The following is a 23,822-nucleotide window of genomic DNA, read 5'->3' on the forward strand; positions in this document are numbered from 1 at the left end:
CCTCAACTAGGTTCTTTAAAAGGCACTTACTACCATTTCTCACTGAACCACAGAAAGGCAAGGAAAATACCCCCTGTCCTATGGGGGAAGTTGAGAACAGGGAAGAAGTGGGATAAGAGTGCCCACATAGCAGTCTACAAAGGGAAACAGCAAGATGGGCAGTGGTGAGTTTTTAAGGCGAAGGCGGCCAGTATGTCTAAATGTTGCCAGGTGTAACACTAATTCTCCCACGTTTCATCCATCACCTTTTAAAAAGGTCCTAAAACCGGGGCGCCTGGGTAGCGCAGTCGGTTAAGCGTCCGGCTTCAGCCAGGTCACGATCTCGCAGTCCATGAGTTCGAGCCCCGTGTCAGGCTCTGGGCTGATGGCTCGGAGCCTGGAGCCTGTTTCCGATTCTGTGTCTCCCTCTCTCTCTGCCCCTCCTCTGTTCATGCTCTGTCTCTCTCTGTCCCCCAAAAAAATAAATAAAAACGTTGAGAAAAAAAAAAATAAATTTAAAAAAAGGTCCTAAAACCTGTGAGCGGAATAGGAAAGGAGACTAGCCTTGCCTTTTTCGGAGGCCACTGAGTTATATTCTTTTCAACTGAACATTTGCGCACCTCTCCCCATGGCACATGGAATTCTTAAGAAACATACACACAAGGGCACAATAGTCACGACAGGCTGGTTCTCTTCTTAGCAAAAAACTGAAAGTCTAAACATCTATCAGTGCAGAGATGTTAAATAAATTACTGTACATGTATGCTATGGAATCCATAAACAGTTAAAAAGCATGAACTGGCATGGGAAAATTCCTAAGTCCTACTGTTGTTGAAATTTTTTTTTAAGTAAACTGTAAAAGATTATATACCACTTAATTCCATTTATGTAAAAATAAAGCCACACATACAAAATTACATATATATGTACATATGTGTGAATAAATATGTAATAAACTAAAAAATATCTGAGAAAGAGCCAATGAGTTGATAATGGTTATTATTTCTGAGAAGAGTGGGTTTTTGTAGTTCGAATAGGACTTTTTTTCCCTTTTGTTTAGTTTTTTCGGTATGATAATGTATTAACGCAAATTGAACTAAAGTCTAAATTATATAATTATGCTCAAAAGGGAAAGAGGAAGAGAGAAAAGTCCAAAGAGAAAACAGAAAGTCCCAACAATGATGGTGGGTGGTTAGTCAGTTCTTGAGGATCAAACTCCCCCTCATTTATTACACAATTGAATGGGAAGGAGTCTTGGTGTGCATCCACCAGCCCTTCAACATTTTAGTTACATTTTCTTGGTCATTAATCTATTTTACTTTATATCTGATACCATAACTGCAGCAATATAAAATTTCCAAATAAGAGGGGTACATAGAGTTAGAGAAACAAGATGGACTCACAGCTACAAAGGGCAAAGCGATTTTTTACCCCAAAGACGCACTGATTGAAGTAGATATCAACCAACACTCTACTAAACACGTGGTTTGCATTCCCTTATCCTCCTGTCCTTCCTTTGTCTGGTACCAGTGGTTCTCAAACCTCAGCCCCCATGAGACGCCCAGTGGAGACCTGGAAATGTAGAATCAGGGACCCGGGCCCAGGGACACAGCAGACCTGCAAGCCTAATGGTGAGATCATAGTCTGTGCCCCAGCTCCATCATCATCTAGTCCGTAACCTTGGACTAGTCACTAAGCGTCTCAGTGGTACCATTTTTTTCATCTTCAAAATGGGGTTATGACAGTACCTGTGAGGATTCAATGCCTGGCGCTGAGTAAAGATTACCTAGAGTAGCTGCTGCTATTTGAATAAAGAGAAAGATGATCCCAGTTCCTATTATTATTGCAGGGCAAGGCCCAGGAATCTACATTTAACAGGTGATCCTGTAGTCCATTGCATTTTGAGAATCACTGCTTATACTCACGATTCCTTCAGGTAAGAGAAAGGACAGACAAAAAACAATATTCAAGGGCAAGTCAAAGCAACTATCAAGCTTTCACTATTGCTTCACCCAGTTAGCAGTGCTAGATTTTACCTTTCTGCATACCTGCTGGTAGAAAGGCTCTTCTAGAAGGGCTGTCTCTGCTGGGAAGCCCGGTAGACACACCCTCCACCTATCCCACCAGGTCAGATACATGCTGTGCGCATCTCTACAAGAGGCCTGACCTCACTGTGACCTAATCTATCTGATGAGCAACTTCAGAATGCGCATAAAGATGGGATCCTTGAACGTAAATGCCTTTCAAAATACAGAGGAATGAAGTCCATCAGTTCTCTGCTGACCATGTGTTAACTGATCCAAAACCAGAGGCTCCATTTCTTTGCTAAGAAAAACTAACTGCATATTATTCCCTGATCTGATCAAAATTATTTGACCCTGAGACAATATTGCCTAAACATCACTCTGCTCTGAAGTATTATCGACAAAATTCTCAATATGATTCCTCACTGAATCACCCTCTTTGAGTAAGAAAAGTCAAAACCCCCAGTGTTAGCATGGAGGACGCTGTTTCAAAGAGGACTTCTGAGAAACACAGCTAGTTTTCTGTTGTTATTATTGTTTCTCCCCCTGCACGAACGAATGGTGCAAAAGGGTTAAGGAGAGGTCCATCCAGATTCCTTTGGATGCCAAATCCAGCGTGGTCTGTGGATTCACACTGACTTCTCCCTACCCAGGTAATGCTCCTCTTGATTCTCTCTTTCCAGTCATTTTTATTTCACTGTGTGTGCTCTTTGGTTTCAGCTGTTTGTCTTTCTTTCACCTTCCACAGTGCTCCAATTTAAGGTACAACCTCAATGCCCAGAAATGGAGAACGACCAAGTGAATGTTGATAACCTTCCCATAACAGAATCTCATGTACCCATCAAGGGCAATATTTCCAAGTTAGTTGCAAAGATTTTATGCCCTGATTTTAAGTGGAAATCTTTTTTTTTAATAATGCAACATAAGTAGTAAGCTATTAGCTAAACACTTTTACACAGGGAAAAATATGGAAAGAAATATACTAAATATTAACAATTGTAACTTCTGGTGGTAGGGTTATCAGTAAATTTATTTTCTGCTTTCCTACACTTTAGACTATTTTTCAAAGCTTCTTCTATGAGCATATGTTACTATTCTGATCAGAAACACATAAATAAGCCAGTAGCTAAGAGCGAATACAATTGTTTCTCTTAAAATCCATGAGACAAATAGTGTGTGCGATGGAGTAGAAATAAAGAAAAATGAAGGGGGTGTCTCTAACATCAACCTCCGGAGCTTGAGAATTCTGATGCGTTCAAGAGTCTCTCTCATGAAGGACCACCTCAGGGCAGGTTGGGAATTTTGACCTCCCCCAAAAGGCTGACACTACTAACAGAAAGAGATCTCAGTATGCTGAATTCTCTAGTCTATTCTTGGGCCCAGTTTAATTTGAAGAAACTTATCTTCTTAAAGCTCAAAAAGAACATTCAAGAAATGGATTTGTTTTGGGTATCTCTTTCCCTTGGGATGGTAGGATAATCAGAGGGAAAAATGACCATAAAGGAAACAGCAGGACAATCAGAAAAGACAGTCATACACTACAGCCACAGAAAGTTCCCTGCCGTACCATGGTTAATGGGGAAACAAACCCAAAGCCTTGGGCATGTTCCCTTGACACACGGTGCTTCCATCCTGTGGTATCTAACTGGCCTCTCATTGGCAAGGCAGCCATATTAATCGCTGAAAGATGAAGACGGCAAATAAGCAGTTCAAAAAATAAAGAATGAATAGAGGAGCTTCTTTAAGGTGAAACAACAGTAACTTGGACACGCACTGGCTTGCTAATGTGTTTTTCACTAGAATCGCTTTATCTGACCATCTGCTTGGGAGATTCCTAATAAATTACCATTTCAGGCCTCGCATTGATAGCTCTCAGAAGTCAAATGGATAAAACATCTGACTCCCAACTTGTAAGAAGAAGGCAATAGGTAAATGGTTGATGCAAAAGACTCTGAAAAAATATCATCCCAGCCCACTCCACCCCTGCTCCAAAAAGGCTTCAGAAGGTATATTTTTATAGTCCAGTTACCAAATATTTAAAGAGCACCTACTATACTGAAATTAACTGAGAAATGCTTACATGTCAGGCTGTGCTAAGCACTTTGAATGGACCTTCCCACTCAACTGCCTCCAACACAATTATTACCTCCATATATAGGAGGGAACTGGGGGAGAGATTCCATATCTTTACCTGCCTAAGTAGAGATGTTGGTGTATTCTTTTCTTGGGGCTACCATAATAAATTACCACAACCTTGGTGGCTTTAAACAACAGACATTTACTCTTTCACAGTTCTGGAGCCCAGGAGTCCAAAATCAGGGTGTTGGCAGGGCTGTGCTCCCTGTAAAGGCTTTGGGAAGAGCCCCTCCTTGCTTTCTCCTGACTCCTAGTGTCTCCAGGTGCTCCTTGGCTTGTGGTGGCTTAACTCTAATGTCTGTCTCTGTTGGGTTTGATTTTGCTTTTCTAGTTTTTAATTTTTTAATAGTTTACTACAATAACTGTAGTTATTAACACACAATTGGGCATTAATTCTTGAAATGTGGATTTTACATAATAGTATGTTTTAAAAAGTTCACAGGATCTTTGCTGAATATTGAGACTCATGGGTTGTCATTAAAAATGGCTGCAGACCGGGGCGCCTGGGTGGCTCAGTCGGTTTAGCGTCCGACTTCCGCCCAGGTCATGATCCCACGGTTCATGGGTTCGAGCCCCACATTAGGCTCTGTGCTGACGGATCAGAACCTGGAGCCTGCTTCAGATTCTGTGGGTCCCTCTCTCTCTGCTCCTCCCCCACTCTGTCTCTCTGTCTCCCAGAAATAAACATTAAAAAAAAAAAAATGCCTTCAGAGGGTGGCTTGTGTGGCTTAGTTGGTTAAGCATCTGACTTTGGCTTAGGTCATGATCTCACAGTTTGTGGGTTCGAGCCCCACGTTGGGCTCTGTGCTGATAGCTCAGAACCTGAAGCCTGCTTCAGATTCTGTGTTTCCCTCTCTCTCTGCCCCTCCCCCAGTCTCTCAAAAATAAATAAACATTTAAAAAAATTTAAAAAGACAAACACCTATCCCCCTCCCCAGAACAACTGAACGGGAGTCCCAGGGAACAGAGCGCAGGCGTTTATATCTGCCTTTCCCATAATATGGTTGTCTTCTCTGTGTATCTGCCTGTCTCCACTCCCTGGTCTAAAGACACTTGTCATATCGGACCTGGGGCCACCCTCAGCCAGTATGACCTTATCTTAACTAATTATACTTCCAAAGGTCCTATTTCCAAATAAGGTCACATACTGAGGTTCCTAGTGGCCATGAACTTTGGTAAACACTCCACAGCCCGAGACTGGACTGTGTAACTCCAGAGCCCACATCCTGAGCCATGATGCTCTAGTTGCCTCTCGAGGGACCCCCTCTGTTAGGCACAAGGCGATGTCAGAGCATGACATGGCTCCTGTCCCCAAAGACTGACGAACGCAAACAAGGTGATGAAGGAGAAAAAGCACAGCCATGAAGAACCCATGTGGACTTCTGTGTGCCACAGAAACATAGACAATGTAGGCTGGGGGCCTTAAGCACAGGCAGCATATGGACAGGTCTCTCAGGAGGAGAGACCTGAGCCGAGGCTAAGCGGCTCCAGCAGGAACAGCATGTTCAAGAGAGAGTGCGTGCACTGGAGGGCCGTGGAAAACGAGGTTGGAGTAAGAATATGTTAGAGAGGCTTCCAAGGTGAGGGGAGCAACGTTGATTCATTTTTGAAGTTAAGAAAAAAATGAATAGGGATCAAAATGATAAAATTCAGGCTTACTCCTCTGGCAGAGGAAGGCAGGGTGAGCATGCAGCCAGGAGAAACCATTGAAACTTCTTGACAAAAGAAACAGTGTGCATGTCCATACGAACATACATAGGCATCATGTCTGTAGCATCTCTGTCACACTTAAGCCACTTGCCTTCGAAAGGAAACCAAATATGCAGATGGCCACTCTTCTTTCTTCCCTCCATTAGAAGAGTCCCTATTATTACCAACCTCCCCAAACTCACACACATACACACACACTAGCTTCCCTCCCAACACCCACTTGCACCCCAGCCAAGAGCTGAGTGAAGAGGAAGGTGAGAAAAAGAGAAATAAAAATGCCCGAAGCGACGGCCAGAAGAGAAGGCGGCCAAGACATAAGTCACCTTTGCACCGCTCACAACAGGCTCCCCTCTGCTTGATGGCCAGGGCACAGTCTCTCGACAGCACTGGGCACTTCTCTCTCTTACAGGTCACTTCCTTGTTCTAGGCAAAAAGAGACAAGAGACATTTGAAAGCAACTCCAAACAGAATCCCCAGAAGCCTGACACAGGTTTTCCTAGCCTCCCTCTTCCTATCTTGCCTTCATCTTGGCAAGAACACTCACGAAAGCAAATAGGATTTCGCTCTCTCTGGAACAGAAATAGTCATCCAGAAACACAGAACTTTTGAGAAGGGCACACGAGAAGGGATGAAAAGTCCCTTCTTCAGAAACCAACGTAACCCAGATAACCGAACACCGAGAGAAAAGCATTCTTCCGCTCTAAGGTTTCTCTTTAGTATACACTATAGGAACGATAATATTTGTGTAAATCATATTTTGCCCATTGGGCTACCTGGGCCAGGACTGCATCGTGAGAACAAAAATATTTGCACACAGCCGTCCAACAATCCTTAATAGTAGAGTGCATTAAAATGCAGCAATCTAAAGTTCCAACTCAAATAATGACAAAGTTGAGTATTGAATCAGCTCAGTTAGAGAAAAAATAATATTCCCTACGCCAAGCAGAGACACAGGCGTCAGTGTTTTATAGCCATGGGACAGCTGCATTATATTAGCACTTATGCTAATGAAGTGTGGTAAGCATTTGCATCTTCGGTTTTATACTGAAAGGTTAGCTGTTAAAATGTCTCAGAGAAGACCCAAACGTGATGTATATGCCTGTTTATACACAGACCGGATACACGTGCACCAAAAATACAATGTCACAAACCTCAACAAGATTTGAGCTTCAGTAAGTTTCTCCTATATGCTAGGCACTATGGCTTTCATTCCTACTTAACTTCTGCGAGATAAGCATTATTCATATCCCCAGTTGATAAACAAGAAAACTGCTGCTCAGAGAAGGTATATATATATGACCTGAGGAATCCATTCTTCCCCCCCCCCCACCCCCTTTTTGGTGTCTGTTGTGTGATAAGGTCCTTCACGGAGCTAACCTCATTTCCTCCCACAATCTGTGGTCCTCATCCTTAGCTGCAAACCAGGACCCTTGTGTGGTTCTTAACAAAGACGGCACTGTCTCCCACCCCCTGAAGCTCCGAGCTGATTGATCTGAGGATGAGACCTGGGTGCTTCCCGAGCTTCCCAGGTAATTCCAACGTGCGGCCACTCTACGGAGCACATTCTTGTTCCCAGTGAGGCTGAGATGGGTTCGGGAGCTGTCAGCAGTCCCTCAAGTGATGGTAGACCTAAAATCTGAACCCAGGTGGCCCAGCTCCCAGCCCTCCAAAGCTCTTTCCCTCCCCCTCTCCTTCATAATGATGGCTGCATCAAGACTCACTGTAGGTCACAGCCCTTCAACTGATTCTTATAATTTTTCTCGAGTTACAAGCAAAATACATAGTATGGTCACAACTCAAATTTCAGAGGTATATTTTAAAATATTAATAGTGTCCCTCCACTACCACTGAAGTCATCATGAGCAATGATCAGGGATATATGCTGCCTGGCATCATTAACAGTGACTTCATTTGGCAAAGTGCAGTTCCCACAAGCCGCGGTTTGATACCGACCCCGCCCCCACCCCCACCCCAAGACTCTGGAAGTGAACACACTTTCTAAGCAGAACTTCTGTGAGCACGGCTTATGCAAACCTGGCTGCAGCTTTAGGGAAGGGCCACTCCCAAGTGCATCTCCTCTCTGGAGGGAGAAGTCCTCAGGCATGGGGAGTTCAAAGCTCTCAGGGCGGTCAGAGTGGGTATGAGACACAATTCAGGGTCTGATAAATGGGAAGACCCACACTTTCTTAAATATAGGAATCCTTTGCTAAATTAGAAACCTGGGAGCCAGTCAAAATCCATAATAGGATCCCAAGATTCATAATAAATAGCTTGTAATTACAGTCCAGCACAAAAGTCATTCCAACCAGATGGTTTGTAGCTGCACATCTGGAATTTTTTTGTTGTTCTCTCTCTCTCCCTCTCTCTCTCCCTCCCTCTCTCTCTCTCTCTCTCTCTCACACACACACACAAACACACACCCCAAACCTAAACTTTAGCTCTACTTTTACTGCAGGATTTCCCCCATTCTAATGACATTTGGAGTTTTTTCATATTCTACCAAGCCGCCATATCCGATCATTTCCCTGGTGTCTGGTTGACAAGGATATGAAGCACATGCTTAGAATCGCAGGCCCTCGAAGAAAGCAAGAAAAACTACAGAGAATTGCTGGTCAGAGGCTGATTCCTCTGTCTCCTTAATTGAGTCCAGCAGCTACAGAGTAAATTTAAGCACAGGTTAATTAAGACCACTCGCTTTGCTGTCACTGATTTTGCGGCAAGACAAGAACGCTGGGCTGCAGTCGGCAGCTCTGGTGAGAAGCCTCACGCACGAAGCCACGCCTACAGCAGCCCATCTCTGCTGGCCTCCTCATCCCCATGTGCGCCAAGTGTCCTCTGCCCTGATGCAAGGCCATGGCTCGTTTGGCTCACTTCTTCACTCAAGAAGCCTTTTCTGATGCTGATTCATACTTACCAAACACGTTCCGTGTACCGGGCTCTGTGCTAAGAATTTTATATGCATTATTTCACCCCAAAAAATCCACATCACCCCCCATTTTACAGATGAGGAACCAAGGTTAAGAAACCTGCCCAGGGTCACATAAAAGTCAGATTTGGAATGCAAAGAGAGGCTTGTCTGACTCCAAAGGCAAACATTTAAATGTTGCACTTTGCTACTTCCAGGCACTCAGGATACAGACAAGAACAAAACAATGTCCCGGCCCAGAAGCCCCAGGGGAGACTGGTGCCTTCCCAGTCGTTCCACACAAGTGAAGTGAACTCTCTAACAGGAGCAGGATAACTCCACAGAGCTTTGTCATCACCAACCATGGGAAGGTGTACAAACACCAGCTGTTTTCTGGTAATGAGGACAATTCTAACAATTCTGGATAATCTGATAGGTAGCTGTGCCTATATATCTCTGAAATCTAGACTGGCATCCCCAAACAGACTTCCCAGAGATTCCAGCTTGGGCTTGAATCTCTCCAAATCTAAGCAACAGACACAGTGGTAGAAAAGCACTGCAGGAAAATGTCAGAATGTTCTAAAAAACAGACCTAGCCAGTGTTTAAGAGTAATAAGCCTTATCACATTTTTCATGCTCTGTCTCTGTCTCCTGGTGTTTATCACTTTCTAGGGTCAGCCTGCCTGTGATTTACCTGTTGTCAAAGGTATCTGCATTACTGCCTCCTTTCCAAAAGACTGAATATATCAAAACCCCAAACATAGCCTCTGGAGGCACATGAAATGAAGTGCCAACATGCAAAAATAGAAGGGGGGGCATAGGGAGTAAAAAAGAAAAAGTCTACATGGCTGGCAACAAAGCTCTATAAGGATGTGAGCCAAACCACAGCTCCAGCCACAGCCAAGTTCAAACAGGATTCCCGCAGCCAGCTTGTTGTGTCTGAAGTCTGCCACTAGATGGTAGCACAGAGTTCCATGGGCTTAGGAATTGGGACCATGAGACCCGGCGGTGGCTCCTGAACATTTTTCAGCGTCTGCTGTTGAGGGAAATGATCTCCCACTGCAGGGGAGTGGTGGTGGGGTTACAGAGAAGATAGCAGATCACCACTGGGAGATTTTCCTGTTTGCTTTCTGCAACTAGAAAAAAATGTTTTTTGAAATGTTTTTGTTCTCTTTCAAGCCAATGTCTTGATTTTTTTTTTTTTCTCAGATTCTTCCGGGACCAATCCTATTATGAAATATGGAAAGTATTACCTGACCTTTCATTTATATTTTAAAAAATAATAGTAAAATAGAAATCTGGAGGGGAAAACACAGCAGTTAATATGATGAGACCAATCAGGGAGAAAGGTCAACAGGCAGATACTCTATTTTTAGACTCTGAAACTGTACCTCAAATATCTTGAAATAAGAATAAAAACAAAAATACCTGGTGCCCCGCCTGCTGAGACTCTACAGCCATATTAGGAAGCTGGCAGACCACCTGAGTGTCTTCCTAGAAGATGGCATTATTTCCCTTCAGTCCTCGTCTCTTATAAAACCAAACCCTGCCCTTGGGGGCAAACAGCTGTCATGCGGCAAACTACCAAGTTCTAAGTGCCAGACCCTTTTGCAGAAAATCAAGAAGGTTGTGAAGTTGTAATACTTTTTTCTGACCAGATGAACAACACTCAATATGTCAATGAAGTCCACAGGCCAGGGAGTATCATAGAGGAGATAAAGAGGCAACTAACAGTGGTTGTCTTTCTTCCATTAGAAGCCCTGAAGACTATCCCTTCCTCCTACGTATGTGCAACCCCCCCCCCCCCCAACTCTGTCATTGAATCATGGCAGTCTTACTCGAGGAGGAGCTTATAAGACTGTGTTGCCCTCCAGAATCCCCCTACCAAAATGCAAACATCCATGGGAGTGGACCCATATTAACCCTGACTCATCTGTCCCCTTCATCGACAGCTACTGTCAGGGGATGGATGCCCAGCATGACAACTCTGACAAGTAAAGACACAGTGTAGTTCTAGAGCAGCCAAACTGAAGACTTGATGTGTGTGCCATGGTACGCGGTGCCGTTGGAGCGAGGGGTCATGCTACAAGCTTCCTCTCTATTGTCCAGAAACCTACAGTGTTGGAGGAAACAAGACGTCACGCGTTAGCAGATCGCACCAAACCTGCAGTGCAGCTTCTGGCACCAAGTGGGAATGTCGCCTTGACTCAAAAGCCATCGTGGGCGGTGAGCACAGATAGGACACTTTGACCCCGAATCAAATTATTTTTCTCTGTGAGAAAAATGGTGTTTTGTTTTGTTTTTTTCTCAGTGGTGTTTCACTACTTGAGAGTCTCAAGATTGATCACAGAGGAATTTGTTTTTAGGATTACAAATCTCTTGTGTCAAGTTTCCCAAGGAGGAAGGTGATCCGACATCAGCACATGTATTCTCCGTGGAATTTCTAGTCTCCCCATGCATGAAGTTAAAGAGGTCAACTTTTCCTTGAAGTCCCCCGTTGTAACCCAAATCCAGCCCCAAAAGAGCCGAAGGGAACTTTATGGTACCTTTGAACGCACGTCACAATTTCTCCTAGGCGATATTATAAAACTTCTCATAAACAGAAGAATAATACTTCAAGTTTACATAGCACTTTTCTTCTAAAGTGCTCAGCAGACATTATTTCATTAATCCTCACAGGTTTCTTAAGATTTGCAGATGGGGGAATGGTACACAATGAAGTTAAGTGTCTCAGGTCCCTCAAAGAGCTAGCGAGCAGTGGACCTGGGAACACAACCTGGTTCCCAGGCCTGGATTAAGGGGCCAGCCAAGGAGGTTAGTTGCTAAGGCACAGCATGAAAATTTATGGGTGTATCATATTAGAATTAGGTTAGCTCCTACATGACTGTTGAGATTTTAGGAATAGATTAGTACGTAGCTGAGCTAGTCTGGAAATCTTCCAGAAAGAGGCCACCTGGGCCCAACACACAAGGTCTCCAGCCCTTTTATAAGGTAACCTGTCAAAGGCGCTGTGCAAGGGCTGGACCGGGACTTGGGCAAACAGACTGGGCTGCAGAATGGCATGGTTCTAGAATTCAGAGATACAGGCAAAGGCTGAAAGAAAAGACCCAGAGTGGGCAGGTTCCATTGCTTGTCAGTGGGTTTGACAAATGGGACATAAAATACAGTGATTCTCTGGAACATACGGTCAGGGGAAATCCTTTCCAAGGGAGCATGAGCGCTCATAGAGGAGCCAACACAAGCCTGTACCTGCTCCAGCCTGTCTCCTTCGGACAAAATCTGTTCTTGATCTCTGAGACAATAATCACCGGGCAGGTGGGGGGAACTGAGATAGTTCAGTGGTTGCCAGTGGCAATATTAAATTTGATTGATGATTTATTGTTTTAATTAAGCTTTTACTTGCTCATCCTTTATTACTGATAGTACAATTGACTTCCCCATAATTCTTGCACAGAATGAGCTGGAGAAAAAAAAGGGGTGGGGGAAATTTGGTCCACTACAAAGTTTAGTTACAAGTATGAGTCTCTGAGCCATATCTCCCAGCTCAATGAAAATAGGAAGAAAAAAAAAATGGAAAGAGAGAAAAAATTAACAAAACCATTTCAAAGGTGAGGAAAGGGCAATTAGTAAGGAAAATGACTCAAACTTCCCAGGCAAGAGAATGTTTCCCAAGATCTCTTTTCTTCCCCAATTGAGTGAGGTCAGTACAAGAGGTGGGAGGTGTCTGAGGTCAGTAGGAAAGGTGGCAGGTGTCAATGGCCCTTGCTTTTAATGTAAATTAGCATTTTCAGACCTTTCTGAACCCCCAACCTCCACCACTCTTTGCAAATTCCTTTAATAGCCAAAGCGAGCGAGCGAGCCAGAGAGAGAGAGAGAGAGAGAGAGAGAGAGAGAGAGAGAGAGCGAGCGCCGATCCATTGCTAACCAAACAATGAAGTGGCATATAGTTTTCCGGGCAGGGGGCTGAACTATTAAGAGGACCTGGCATTTATAGAAAATCTATTATTTGCCAGACTGTGCTGAGCATGTTTTGTGTATTATATCCTTTTTAACCTTTGCAACAAGTCTCAGGAAGGTACCAATTTACCCCTATTGTTTTCAATAAGAAAACTGAGGCACAGAGAGTTTTAAGGGTTTACACAGCTAGTCAGGGCAGAGATTCAAAGCCAGGACTCACCGATAGCGGTGTTGGTGATTAAATCACAATGCTACACAATTTGGTTCAAAGGCTAAGATGAGCCATCTCTCCCTTGTAGCTAGGAATTTAAATGTTTGCCTTTGTTAAGCACTCCTCATTTTCAGACCATTATAAACCTTAGTGGTTTATGGTTTCATTTTGAACACATGAATAAAAATAGTGCATTTTAAGATAGACAGATTAAGTCTCTGGCTTAAAACTCAGAACAAGCCTCAATTTCTGAAAGCCTGGTCATTTGCAAAACAGATCAGAACCTGGATCCTTAGCCTCGGAGCCCTGTCATTGCTTCCTCAATTTGAGCAGGAGGGTGTCTCTCCGGGAGGCTGGTAGCACCCGGAGGCCACACTTTTGGAGTCTTAAGGTAAAAATCCCTTGCAAGAACATATTTTTGGAGACTTAATGTGCAAGCAAGCATCTTGCAAGGACAACACAATTCACTGCACTACATCTGGGAGTGTTATTCTTTCTTCCTCCTGTCTAGGCTCAGCGAGCCTTTCCCCTGGAGACCTGGACCCTGGCAAATGCGGCCTTCCCCGGCCCTGCGAACAGTGCAAACTCTGAACAAAGCTGCCCTTGAAACTCAGCCATTTAAAAGACTTTATGAAGCCCACCGGGGCCCCCCGATTATTTTGCAACAAGTCATATCCCATGAAGAAATTCACTTCTCTGCAACACAAAACAGAGGGAGATTAAAGAAAAAGGCAGGAGGGGTAAGGGGGGGCTGGAGAAAAGAAGTAAGGCCCCCTGCTGTTCTGTCTGGCCAGAATCGTGTCTTTTAGTACCCATATCCTCCACAAAGACGATGTTCTGATGATATATGGCCCTAATACATCACTAAGTGACAGTGCTCTCCTGATATTGTACCTTGAAAATATGACACGTGCCAGAAGAAGCAACGGGGGATTAATAAGGAGGCCTTTTATATTTAACTTACCTAACATTTCAATTCTTTTTTAATGGGCTTTCCTTTGTTGGAAGGGATTGTTTTGGGTTCTATGCTGTTTAAGGATTTAGGTCTGGTGGTGTTGTTTTATTCTTTTTTCTTTCTTTTTTCTTTTTTCTTTTTTTTTTTTTTTCTCCTTTTCAAGAAACTCTCAGAACAAAGAAATGCAGGCCATTAGAATGTCCCGGCTACTCAAGCACAGCTCTGATTTAAAACAGGGCAGTGTCAGACAGCTCCTCATTCTGTTTAATCATATTTTGAAATAGAACCAAAACATTAGAGATGGCAGAACACAAAAGAAATAAGCACCAAATAAAAATAGTAGCCCAAAGAAAGTAGCACTGCCTGGTTTTTATTACACCGTACGTCTTATAAGCGAGGGTCTGCGGGTAGCACCACGTTCATGGAACCGTAATGGATGGGACACAAAGCAGCCGGCGACCTCGCACATCAGACCCTGCCACAGGCGCGGCTCTGACAACTCCAGCCCTCAGAAGCAGAAGGGAAAACCAGAAGATAGGCTGGTCCCCTTTTGCCAGGAGACGGGAGCCAAATATGTGAAGCGAGAGGAATAAATGTGGGCATCCTTCCTTAATTTTGCCCAAATTCTCAAGCCCGCTCCTCTCTCCTCCCCAGCCAACCAAAAGGGAATCAAACAGCTGGGACGTGGGATGGGGCCGGTGATACAGAGGAAATGTCTACAGATTCTGGACCAGGGGTGAGAGGGGGTGAAGTCCTTCAAAGTAACGCAGCCTCCAGCACAAGCGGTCCAGCTGTCTCTCCCAGCACCTTTGATGATTTTACTTTGCTGTGCGCCCTTCAGCACATGAAGAATAATGAATCTGTTTCTTCCTCCACCCAAAAAGAAAACAAAGAAGAAAGGGGAGATGAAATTCTCTGAACATTTGTATGCATTTCTGGTGAGTTCTTTTACTCTCCAGATGATGGGAGGCCAAGTCCGACCACCAGCGACATCTATGACGCTGAGGGCACAAGCCGGGGTTCCTCCTCTCTGGGCAATGGCGTGGAGGCTGCCCACTAGTTTGGCGGGAGTATTGGAGAGACTGAGGAGTGAAGGAGCTAAACATAATAATAAAGTTGGAGCACCTCCCACAGGAAAGGTTGCGATGTGACGTCCAGGAAGGATGCGTGGAGAGATGATCGTGGCAGTGCCTCTTCTGACCCACCACCATGTACAAACCCGGCTCTCTGGCTAGACAAAGAGGCTGAGAGGTCAACGGACCCTGTCAATTACGCACATAGAGGATTCTCTGCCAAGAATGCAAACGTCCAAAGCGTAGAGATGGAGTGTCTTAGATCCCATTGGTGTCCTGCCGGGATGGTGGGAGGGGGCAGACCACCTCCTCTTGGGGCCAGCCCTGTAAGGTGTCCCCCTCATCAGCACATGCCACTTCCTGCATCTTCCACAGTGGGTGGGACTCACCAGGTCCTCACATGCCCCCTCATTCCTGTGGGTCAACAATGAGCCACGGAGCAGATTTTTCACAGAACAGAAGAGTTTTCTCAGGTTGCCCGTGAAAGCTTGCGCACTGTTGGGAGCTACAAAAATACCTGCTCTTGACAAGTAAATGGAGCTGACATCACAGGGAACGCAGGCAGGGTGGAGGGGCTGCTCGCAGTCCATCTGTCATCTTGACAAAGTAACTTTCTGGTCACTAGTGAGACACTTTTAAAGACATCTGCACAATTGACCCTGACCACCAGCAATCACAGAGGCTTTCAAAGGGACCCCTGGGATGGCAGGCTGTAGAGCTGATTCCTACTGTCCTCCCTCTGAATAACGGTAAAGGCAGTGTGAGGCATTAGATGCTGGAAAGATCCCTGCTCCCGGATCGTCTTCCCATCCATACTGACTGCAGACAGGGTCCAGTTAGCCTGAGGAGCATCAGGCAGGAGAGCAAGGGGAAGCAGGGGCCCTCTAGCTGGCTGAAACTGGAAAAGCCAGCTCCAGACTTCCCATATGAAGGCAATTCTGTGAGCTAGGGTTGGTCTGACTCATTCACCAGGGCCATTAGCAGCATGTTCCCTTCACCAAGACTTTCCCAAGGGCCACATGCAGATGTCAGAAAGCACTGAAGAAGCCACAGATTTATTTCATAGGTTTAGAATGTAATTTTAATCCACGAGCTTTCATTTCCTAACTCATCAAACAATCAACAAATGTAAATTTTGTATATAATCCATATCAGATTAAGGTGTTACAAAGAAATGACTAGGTACCCACCAAACATCACATAAACTTGCTGCTAAAGGGATTCACCACATGTGCCCTTTTTACTGTTTGTTTTTATTTTTGAGAGAGAGAAAGAACAAGCAGGGAGGGGCAGAGAGAGAGAGAGACAGAGACAGAGACAGAGAATCCAAAGCAGGCTACGTGCTGTCAGCACAGAGCCCGACGCGGGGCTTGAACTCACAAACCATGAGATCGTGACCTGAGCCGAAGTTGGAAGCTTAACCGACTGAACCACCCAGGTGCCCCATGACCCATTTTTAAAAACAAAGGGCCAACCCTGATTATTACCCTTAATAGTTGATTTTTAAAAGAGTTTCACCATAAAACAGCTTATTGAAGTCTTTAACATCTAAAATAAGATAAAACTGTCAGCAGAAAACAAATGGCCTTTAGGAAATGTGACATCTTTTTTATAAACCTGGGTTTTTCTGTGGGTTAAACATTTGCACTGCAGAAGTCAAAACTATCTGACTAAAAATCTGTGAGTCTGGTTAATAAATATTTTTTGAGCCCCTGCTGTCATCCAGGCACTGTGCCAGGTTTTGCTGGGAACAGAAAATATGAATCAGATACATCTTCTGCCCTAGAAGAGCTTACAGTCCAAGAGGGAGAGGGACCAGAGCATGAACACAGCAAAAGCACCTCATATGTTGCAACACGAGTGGCCCATGGTGCTGTTCATGAGTTCAGAGGAGGCAAAGGTCAGTTTCAACCAAAGTCCACTGCCACAATCTCCCTGAGATCATCCAACTCATCTTGGTTCCTTAGCTACTATGTGGGCCACTGAAGGAGACTAAAAAGTTTTGTTACACAGTTATCTCACTGAGACAGAATTTGACCGACATATGTCAGCACCTTGGGATGTGACAACCCACAAAAGGAATCTCCTTTGACGAGGACATCCCAGCACACTCCAATTTACGTGCAGCAACATGGCTCAGCATTGTGAGCCCTGGAACTGTCTGTTTTATGCATATCATGGGAAAATATTGTGTGCCACATTATTCTTGCTCTAGGAAATTTTAAGATTTAACACACTTGGCTGGTCTTGCATCTATAAAATGTTTTAGGCAAAATGTAAAATACCAACATATTGAATTTTGATTTAAATACCGAAACCAATACTTACAATGCTACCAAGTATAAGCAGTAATATATATTTTAAAAAATAGTTTTCTATAGGAAAAATTTTGTTTTAGAATTATCATTGCTTATTATATATATCTTACTCTGATTATGTTATTGTTCATGGGACACAACTTTCCATCTTTTGGTGTATTTGTACAATTTCCTTCTATCAGATTTGATACACAATGTAATGTGAACTCTGAAAAAGGCAAGTTATCATACAGAAAAAGCAGATTTACAGTAGAAATCAAATTTCATAATTTAATTTTGGTGGTTGGAATTAGCTAGATCTTCAAATTATTGAATCAAAAAATTAAACACAAATAGCAGATACTCATTTATCCGACAGATAAGCACTGTCCCGGGCCAGCACTGTCTCAGGCCCTGGGGGTACAGCGTGAAGGGCAGAGCCCACATCCTCACGGCGCTGATATTCTAATTGGGAGACATACAGGAAGCAAATATCTGCCTGATAACAGGCACTGACAAGGACTTTGGAAACAATGAAGCAGGACAAGGGCACAGAAGGACGATGTGTACTGGGGAGAGAAAGACCCTCGATAAGGGAACATTTTTACTCAGAGACCAGAGTGAGGGGATGAGAATACGTAATATATTGGATAAGTGTGTTCCAGAGAGAACAAATACCCTTGCTGAGGGGGTGCTGGGTATCACGTGTGCTGGGAGCCAAGGATGGCTCTGATGGGGAGAGAAGGCCAGAGGCGGCATCAGGAGCCAGATCATGTAGGGCCTCGCAGACCACAGTTATATTTCAGACTGTGCTGTGAGTGAGATGAGAACGACCGGAGGGATTTTCATAAATAAGTGAAATAATTGGATATGTACTTTTAAATGGTCACTGGTTGATAATATATTGTCCAGAGGCAAAAATGATCGTGGAGGTAGTCAGAAATTCTCAGATATATTTTCAAGGATTTGCTGTCAAGATTTGCTAATAGACTGCACATAGGCTGGAAGAGAAAGAAGAATCAAAACCCCCAGGGCTGACGGCCTGAGAAAATGCAGCAATGTAGCAGACCCTGCTGGCTGGAAAAGACTAGATTCGGGGGACAGGTGGGAGAAAGATCTCTGTCTGGGCCATTTTAACTTGGAGATGTTTCCGGGACATCCATGTGCACACTTGGATAGGAGTCTGCACTTGAAGGGTGAGAGAGCTGGGACCATAAATGTGGGAACTTCCAGCGTATGGATGGGTTTTAAGCCATGAATCTCTATGAAGTCACCTAGAAAAAAATGTAAACAGAGAAAGTATCTTGATTGGATCTTGGGGCCCTCCAATTTCTAATGTTTAAGAAGAGATGAAAGGCCCAGCAAAAACAAAAAAGGGCTAAGAAAGAATAGCCAAAGAAACAAAATTCTTATAAATCCATCATACAAGTGCTAAGAGAATACTATACGCATAAGTGTTACTTACACACACACACACACACACACACACACACACACACACACACACCTGTACAAAATCACTGGCTCAGATTTTCACATTAATCTAGTGGCCACCAGAGGTCACCTTCTCTCAGCACCTGCCACCATGCCAGATACCTAGGGACCCAGAAACTTCAGGATGGAACTGTCTCTGTCAGTTGAGGCTCACAGAGATGTTGTCTTGGCCACTGCTGGGCGCTCCTTGCCCCTATTGCTAATAAACAGCGTGCCTGCCAAGCTACATCGCTGAGGGAATAGATGCAGTTTAGGAAAATTCTGACTCGCTAGAAGAGCCGAGAATGCCAGGGGAAAATTCTAGGACCAATATCGCCAACCAACAAGGCTCAGACCCACCAGAGCCTAGTAACCAAAGGCTAGTTGAGTATTAAGGAAGAGTGCAGGGGGCAGAGAATATTAACCCTTAGGAGTAATGGAAAGAAAAAGGGGGGAATCCTTTATTTAGAATTTTCCTCTTGGTTATACTAAGACCTAGAGCCAAAACCCTGAGATGAATAGAGTCCACAGTCAGACCCTGCTTTCAATTTCTGATCCCAGCAAATGTGGCTCTAAGCTGAGAGGGTGATCTCATCTACAGCAGGGTAACTAGGATAGAGGGATCTAGGGAAGAGGCCTGCACTCACAGGCAGCCACTGGCCAAGAAACAGGGAAGCCAACACCCCACAACCACTTTGGGGCTCACTCTGGAAGTAAGCAAGAGGCAGAGAGGCCAGCGGAGAAGCTAGAGCTAAAGATATGTTGCAACTCTGGGATGTGTACTCCTCTCTGTCCTTTCAACAAAGAATTTCCTTCCCACATATTGGAAGGCTGTTAAAGTTCCCCTGGGCATTCTCTCCACCAGGCCAAATTGTATCAGCCCATCATCATTAGCGGAAAATATTTATTCAACTCCCACCTGGGCACTCGGCACTGCTCTAAGCTAGCCCTTTCGTTCTTCTAGCTATCCTTTTCTTGACTCCTTAATCCTTATAGCAAATGGCCTACCTTCTGGCCTTCCACCAGCTCTTCCAACTCCACCTATGCCAGAGAGCTCCCCACTGGACACTCCATCCCTCAGATGTTTGGCCGCCATGGTGTTGAGTGTAGGAGGAACAACCACCCCACTGTAATTTTGTTTGTACATTTCATTATCAGGCTGAAACCAAGAATTAGAAACTGAAACTGAGAAAAACAAGGCAGAAAACTTGAGGAGTGGTGACATCATGGAAATGCTGAGCTAATAACAGAGAGAGAAAATAACATGGTAAAAAATAATAAAGATGGAGATGATAAAGGTGAAACCCTGGAACAATGGAATGTCAGGCCAATTTAAAAAGAAAAAAAATTTTTTAAGGATTCCCATTAAAAGTATGGGAAATAGTTTAGCAACATGACCAGAATGTGAAGGCAACATCTTGACTTTACATTCTCCCTGATTAAGGAAAGGAAAATGTGGGCAGAAATGGAGTGGCATAAAGAGAGAGAAAAGAACTAAAATTTCCCAGAATAGTTCTGTTCTGGATGAGGAAGGTACCTGCTGGATGGAAATTGTTAGCAGAAGGAAACAGATTCTATTATGGAGGTTTGGGAATGGAAGGGCTGGGGCGTCTCTAAACCCCACCTCACCTGGCCCTCAGCTCTTTATCGATTGCCTGTTTCCTCCAGATGCTGCAGGATTCCAGCAAATCAGTCCGAAAACCCTGGCTGTTTTGTCAAATTGCTACATCTAGTTGGCTCATGTTGAAGAAGCAACAAACATACGTCACATCAGCTTCTTCGTGCAGCTGCTGCCCATCACAGAGAGACCACAGAAAACAGAGTGTGTCCCTGTGAGAATCCATCACACAAAAAGGCTGGCCGCAGCCCAGAGGGTCAGCCTGCCCCACCCAAAGGCGCCAGTCAGGGCTCTACCTAACTGGACCACAAGGACTGTTAAAAACCTAATCCTTGGGGAAGTTATTTGCTGGGTCTCACTCACCCCCTCGGGGTGCTCTCTCAATCCTTGTGGTCAGGAAACATTCTCTGATTGATAACTCTATGGAGTCTACCCGGGATGGCCCCGGATTCCCGTCCTTGAATCACAGTCCCAACTCTCGCTCATTTGCAGGGTGAGCTTTGTCTTGCTTCACTTTTCTGGGCCTTAATTATCTCACCTAGGAAATGGGTTTCTTGAGAAAACCTGCGCTACCTCAGAAATGAAGTCTGGCTTTGAGGAAAATGAAGATCAGGCTACCCACCCCCCCAATTTACGAACACAGTATTTATTCATAAAACAGTTGTTAAGAGGTGCCATTCTAGATGCTTTGAGTGGGAGTGAGAAGTCAGACACTATGCCTGCCCCAAAGAAGCTTGAAGTCCAGCAGGAGAGACAGCCATGAAAAGAATTAATAAAACTTCAGGGTAGGCAGGAGTAAGGGTTATAATACAAGTGACCAACATAAGTCTTCAAAGAACAAATGACTCATTTTGATTGGGTGACAAAAGGAGGCTTAAGAGATGAAAGGACATGGGGTGCCTGGGTGGCTCAGTCAGTAAAGCGTCCCACTTCGACTCAGGTCATGATCTCACAGTTCATGGGTTCGAGCCCCGCATCAGGCTCTGGGCTGACAGCTCAGAGCCTGGAGCCTGCTTTGGATTCTGTGTCTCCCCCTCTCTCTCTACCCCTTCCCTGCCCAGGCGCTCTCTCTCTGTGTCAAAAATAAAATAAAACATGAAAAAATTTAAAAAGAGAGAGATGAAAGGACATGAAGAGAAAAAGAGGCACTTCAGCAAATACCATTAGCGTGCAAGATGACTGCGTGAAAGGCCCAGAAAAATAATATTCTGTAAATGAGAGATGACCTATTGTTAAGCTTGGTACCAAAAAGAGGACTTCAATTGTACCTATCCCCTGTTTAACGTGTTGTTTCATTGGGGGATTTACCTATATTTATGTTTATATTTATACATCCCTCCCTTTCCGTTAACCTCAGCTGGGAAGAGTTTTTCAAAAATTGGCCCTTGCATAGAGTCACTGGAAGAGTTTATTAAAAATAGAGACTCTCTGGTCCCCACCAGACCCTCAGAATCTCTGGAGGATCTCTGAGTCTGCATTTTCAACAAGCTTCCTCGTGGTTCTTATGCATATTACAAACTGAGAGCCAAAGGCAAAGTCCTTACCACTGACTTGTCAGTGTGAGATAAGACCAGTAGCCGTTTGGAAGTGGGGGGGTGGGGGGTGGGGGGCCAGGAAGAGGGAAAGGCCACTAGCCATGGGAAATACAGTCGTCTGTTCCTTGTCACCAGTGCCCAAACTCCACTTGAAGGGCCTCGCCCACCTGCACATGACCACGGGTTCAATCCCACATTCACACCTCTCTTTTAGACTCTAGTAATAGAAAATAGTCTGCAAACTAGATCTATTATCTAAATATTATATTAAATACATACATACATATTATGTGTGTGTGTGTGTGTGTATAACCTACCACAGTCAAGGAATAATAATTTCTTCTGATTAATCAAATATTCCAACCAAGAGTTAATACCCATGGCTAGCAGAAGTTCATCAATTTTCAAAGAACTCCAGAGCAATATAAGACATCTAACTTCAAAACCATCTGGAACATAATTTAATTTTTTGTTCATTTTTTTTAAAAAGTGTTTTTCCAATCTCATAGTGCCTCAGGCCATTATTAACATAAATGCTCAATAAATATGTGCTGAGTTTAATGACCATCAATCATTTTCCTCCTTCAGGGAATACCATGTATTCCCTCTCACTGGTACTAAGGTAAATGAATACTGCTTCTCTTTCTACCCCTACCACCATCAGAAGGGATCTGAGGATGTACACAAGAGCCATTAATTCAGAGCTGGGGGTTCAGAGATTGAGAGGTGTTAGTTTCACTATACCATCACATTTTATGTTTAGTTTATGAACCCAGTATAAATTCACCCTTAATTTAAAGGCTGCGTTATTAAGATATATTGCAATAACCTGTCAGGGTAACTATCTCCAGTGAAAAAGCCTTAAGATGTTCAAAGTATATATTACGTTGAACCACAAAAATTGCTGTTTCTGAAGGTCAACACCAAGGATCAAAATTTTCATATGCTTCAATCAAACACCAAAATCTGAGAACCCTGTATGTCTGTAACTTGACCAAATAGTGTGTAAATTACTTTAAGCAAGTTTCTCTTTGCCCTTGTCCAGTGTATGCTTTATATAAAACAAATATATATATATATATATATATGTATATATACACACACACACATATATATGTATACACACACACATACATATATATATATATATATATTTTTTTTTTTTTTTTTTTTAATAAATCCCAACTATTCCCCTACATGCACACACACAAGCATTCACAACAAAAAGGAAGCCACTGCTCTCTGGTATATACATTCCCAGCACACCCCAGTAAGCAGGAAGAAGGGCTACTTCCTCCAACAGAAACCACCCCTGGACTAATAAGACTTGGAAAAAATGGCACATTCTTGCCCCCATCCCAGCCCTTCAGCTCTTCCCCAAATTCCCTCTTAGGGGAAAAGGAATTTCCATCCCAGTGCTCACCTATGTGCTAATGGGACTGTGAGCCAACCTCTGGTGGGTCCCACTGGGCACGGAACCACCGTTTCACATGTGCTTGAAAACAGGAAATCACCACATCGCAATTGCAATTCCAATAGCCCCCATTCCCCCCAAGGAGCATGAACACAGGTACGCGGCCGCTCTCGAGTGGGAGAATATCTGATTAATCTTTCACGTCCTCTCATTCAGGAAAATAGTATCCCCACCGAGACCAAGAAACACTGCTATGTGAGATGTCTTGATGCTACTGCTTTTATACTATAAATCCACAAGGCAGGAGACAGCCAGCAGGCTGTGAGGGCCTCTAGGATTTGTGAATTTCTGAAAGGTAAAGGGATGGAATGAAGCAGTCAAATTCGGCACAGCAAGGCTTTCCCGGAGGCAGAAGCTTCAAGCACCACAGACCACAGACACAATGCAGGTGCATCTGACCCAAGAGGGAGCAACTGTCATATCTCCCCTCAAATAGTTCTGCTTAAGGAGAAAATGAAATAGAAAAGGAATTCCC

General features: G+C 44.0%; 1 protein-coding gene across 4 annotated transcripts in view; it reads right to left on the reverse strand.

Annotated features, from left to right (window-relative positions):
* The window catches only part of BMPER (BMP binding endothelial regulator), a 252,642-nt gene that overhangs the window by 215,034 nt on the left and 13,786 nt on the right, over window positions 1-23,822 (reverse strand). For all 4 annotated transcript variants that reach the window (XM_040472282.1, XM_040472279.1, XM_040472280.1 and 1 more), the window contains exon 3: window positions 6,173-6,272. In XM_040472282.1, coding sequence (XP_040328216.1) covers window positions 6,173-6,272 — 100 coding nt within the window. The remainder of the gene's footprint in view (window positions 1-6,172; window positions 6,273-23,822) is intronic.

Source organism: Herpailurus yagouaroundi, unplaced genomic scaffold (assembly GCF_014898765.1).
Source record: "Herpailurus yagouaroundi ecotype Mexico unplaced genomic scaffold, PumYag 100, whole genome shotgun sequence".
NCBI classification, from domain to species: Eukaryota; Metazoa; Chordata; class Mammalia; order Carnivora; family Felidae; genus Herpailurus; species Herpailurus yagouaroundi.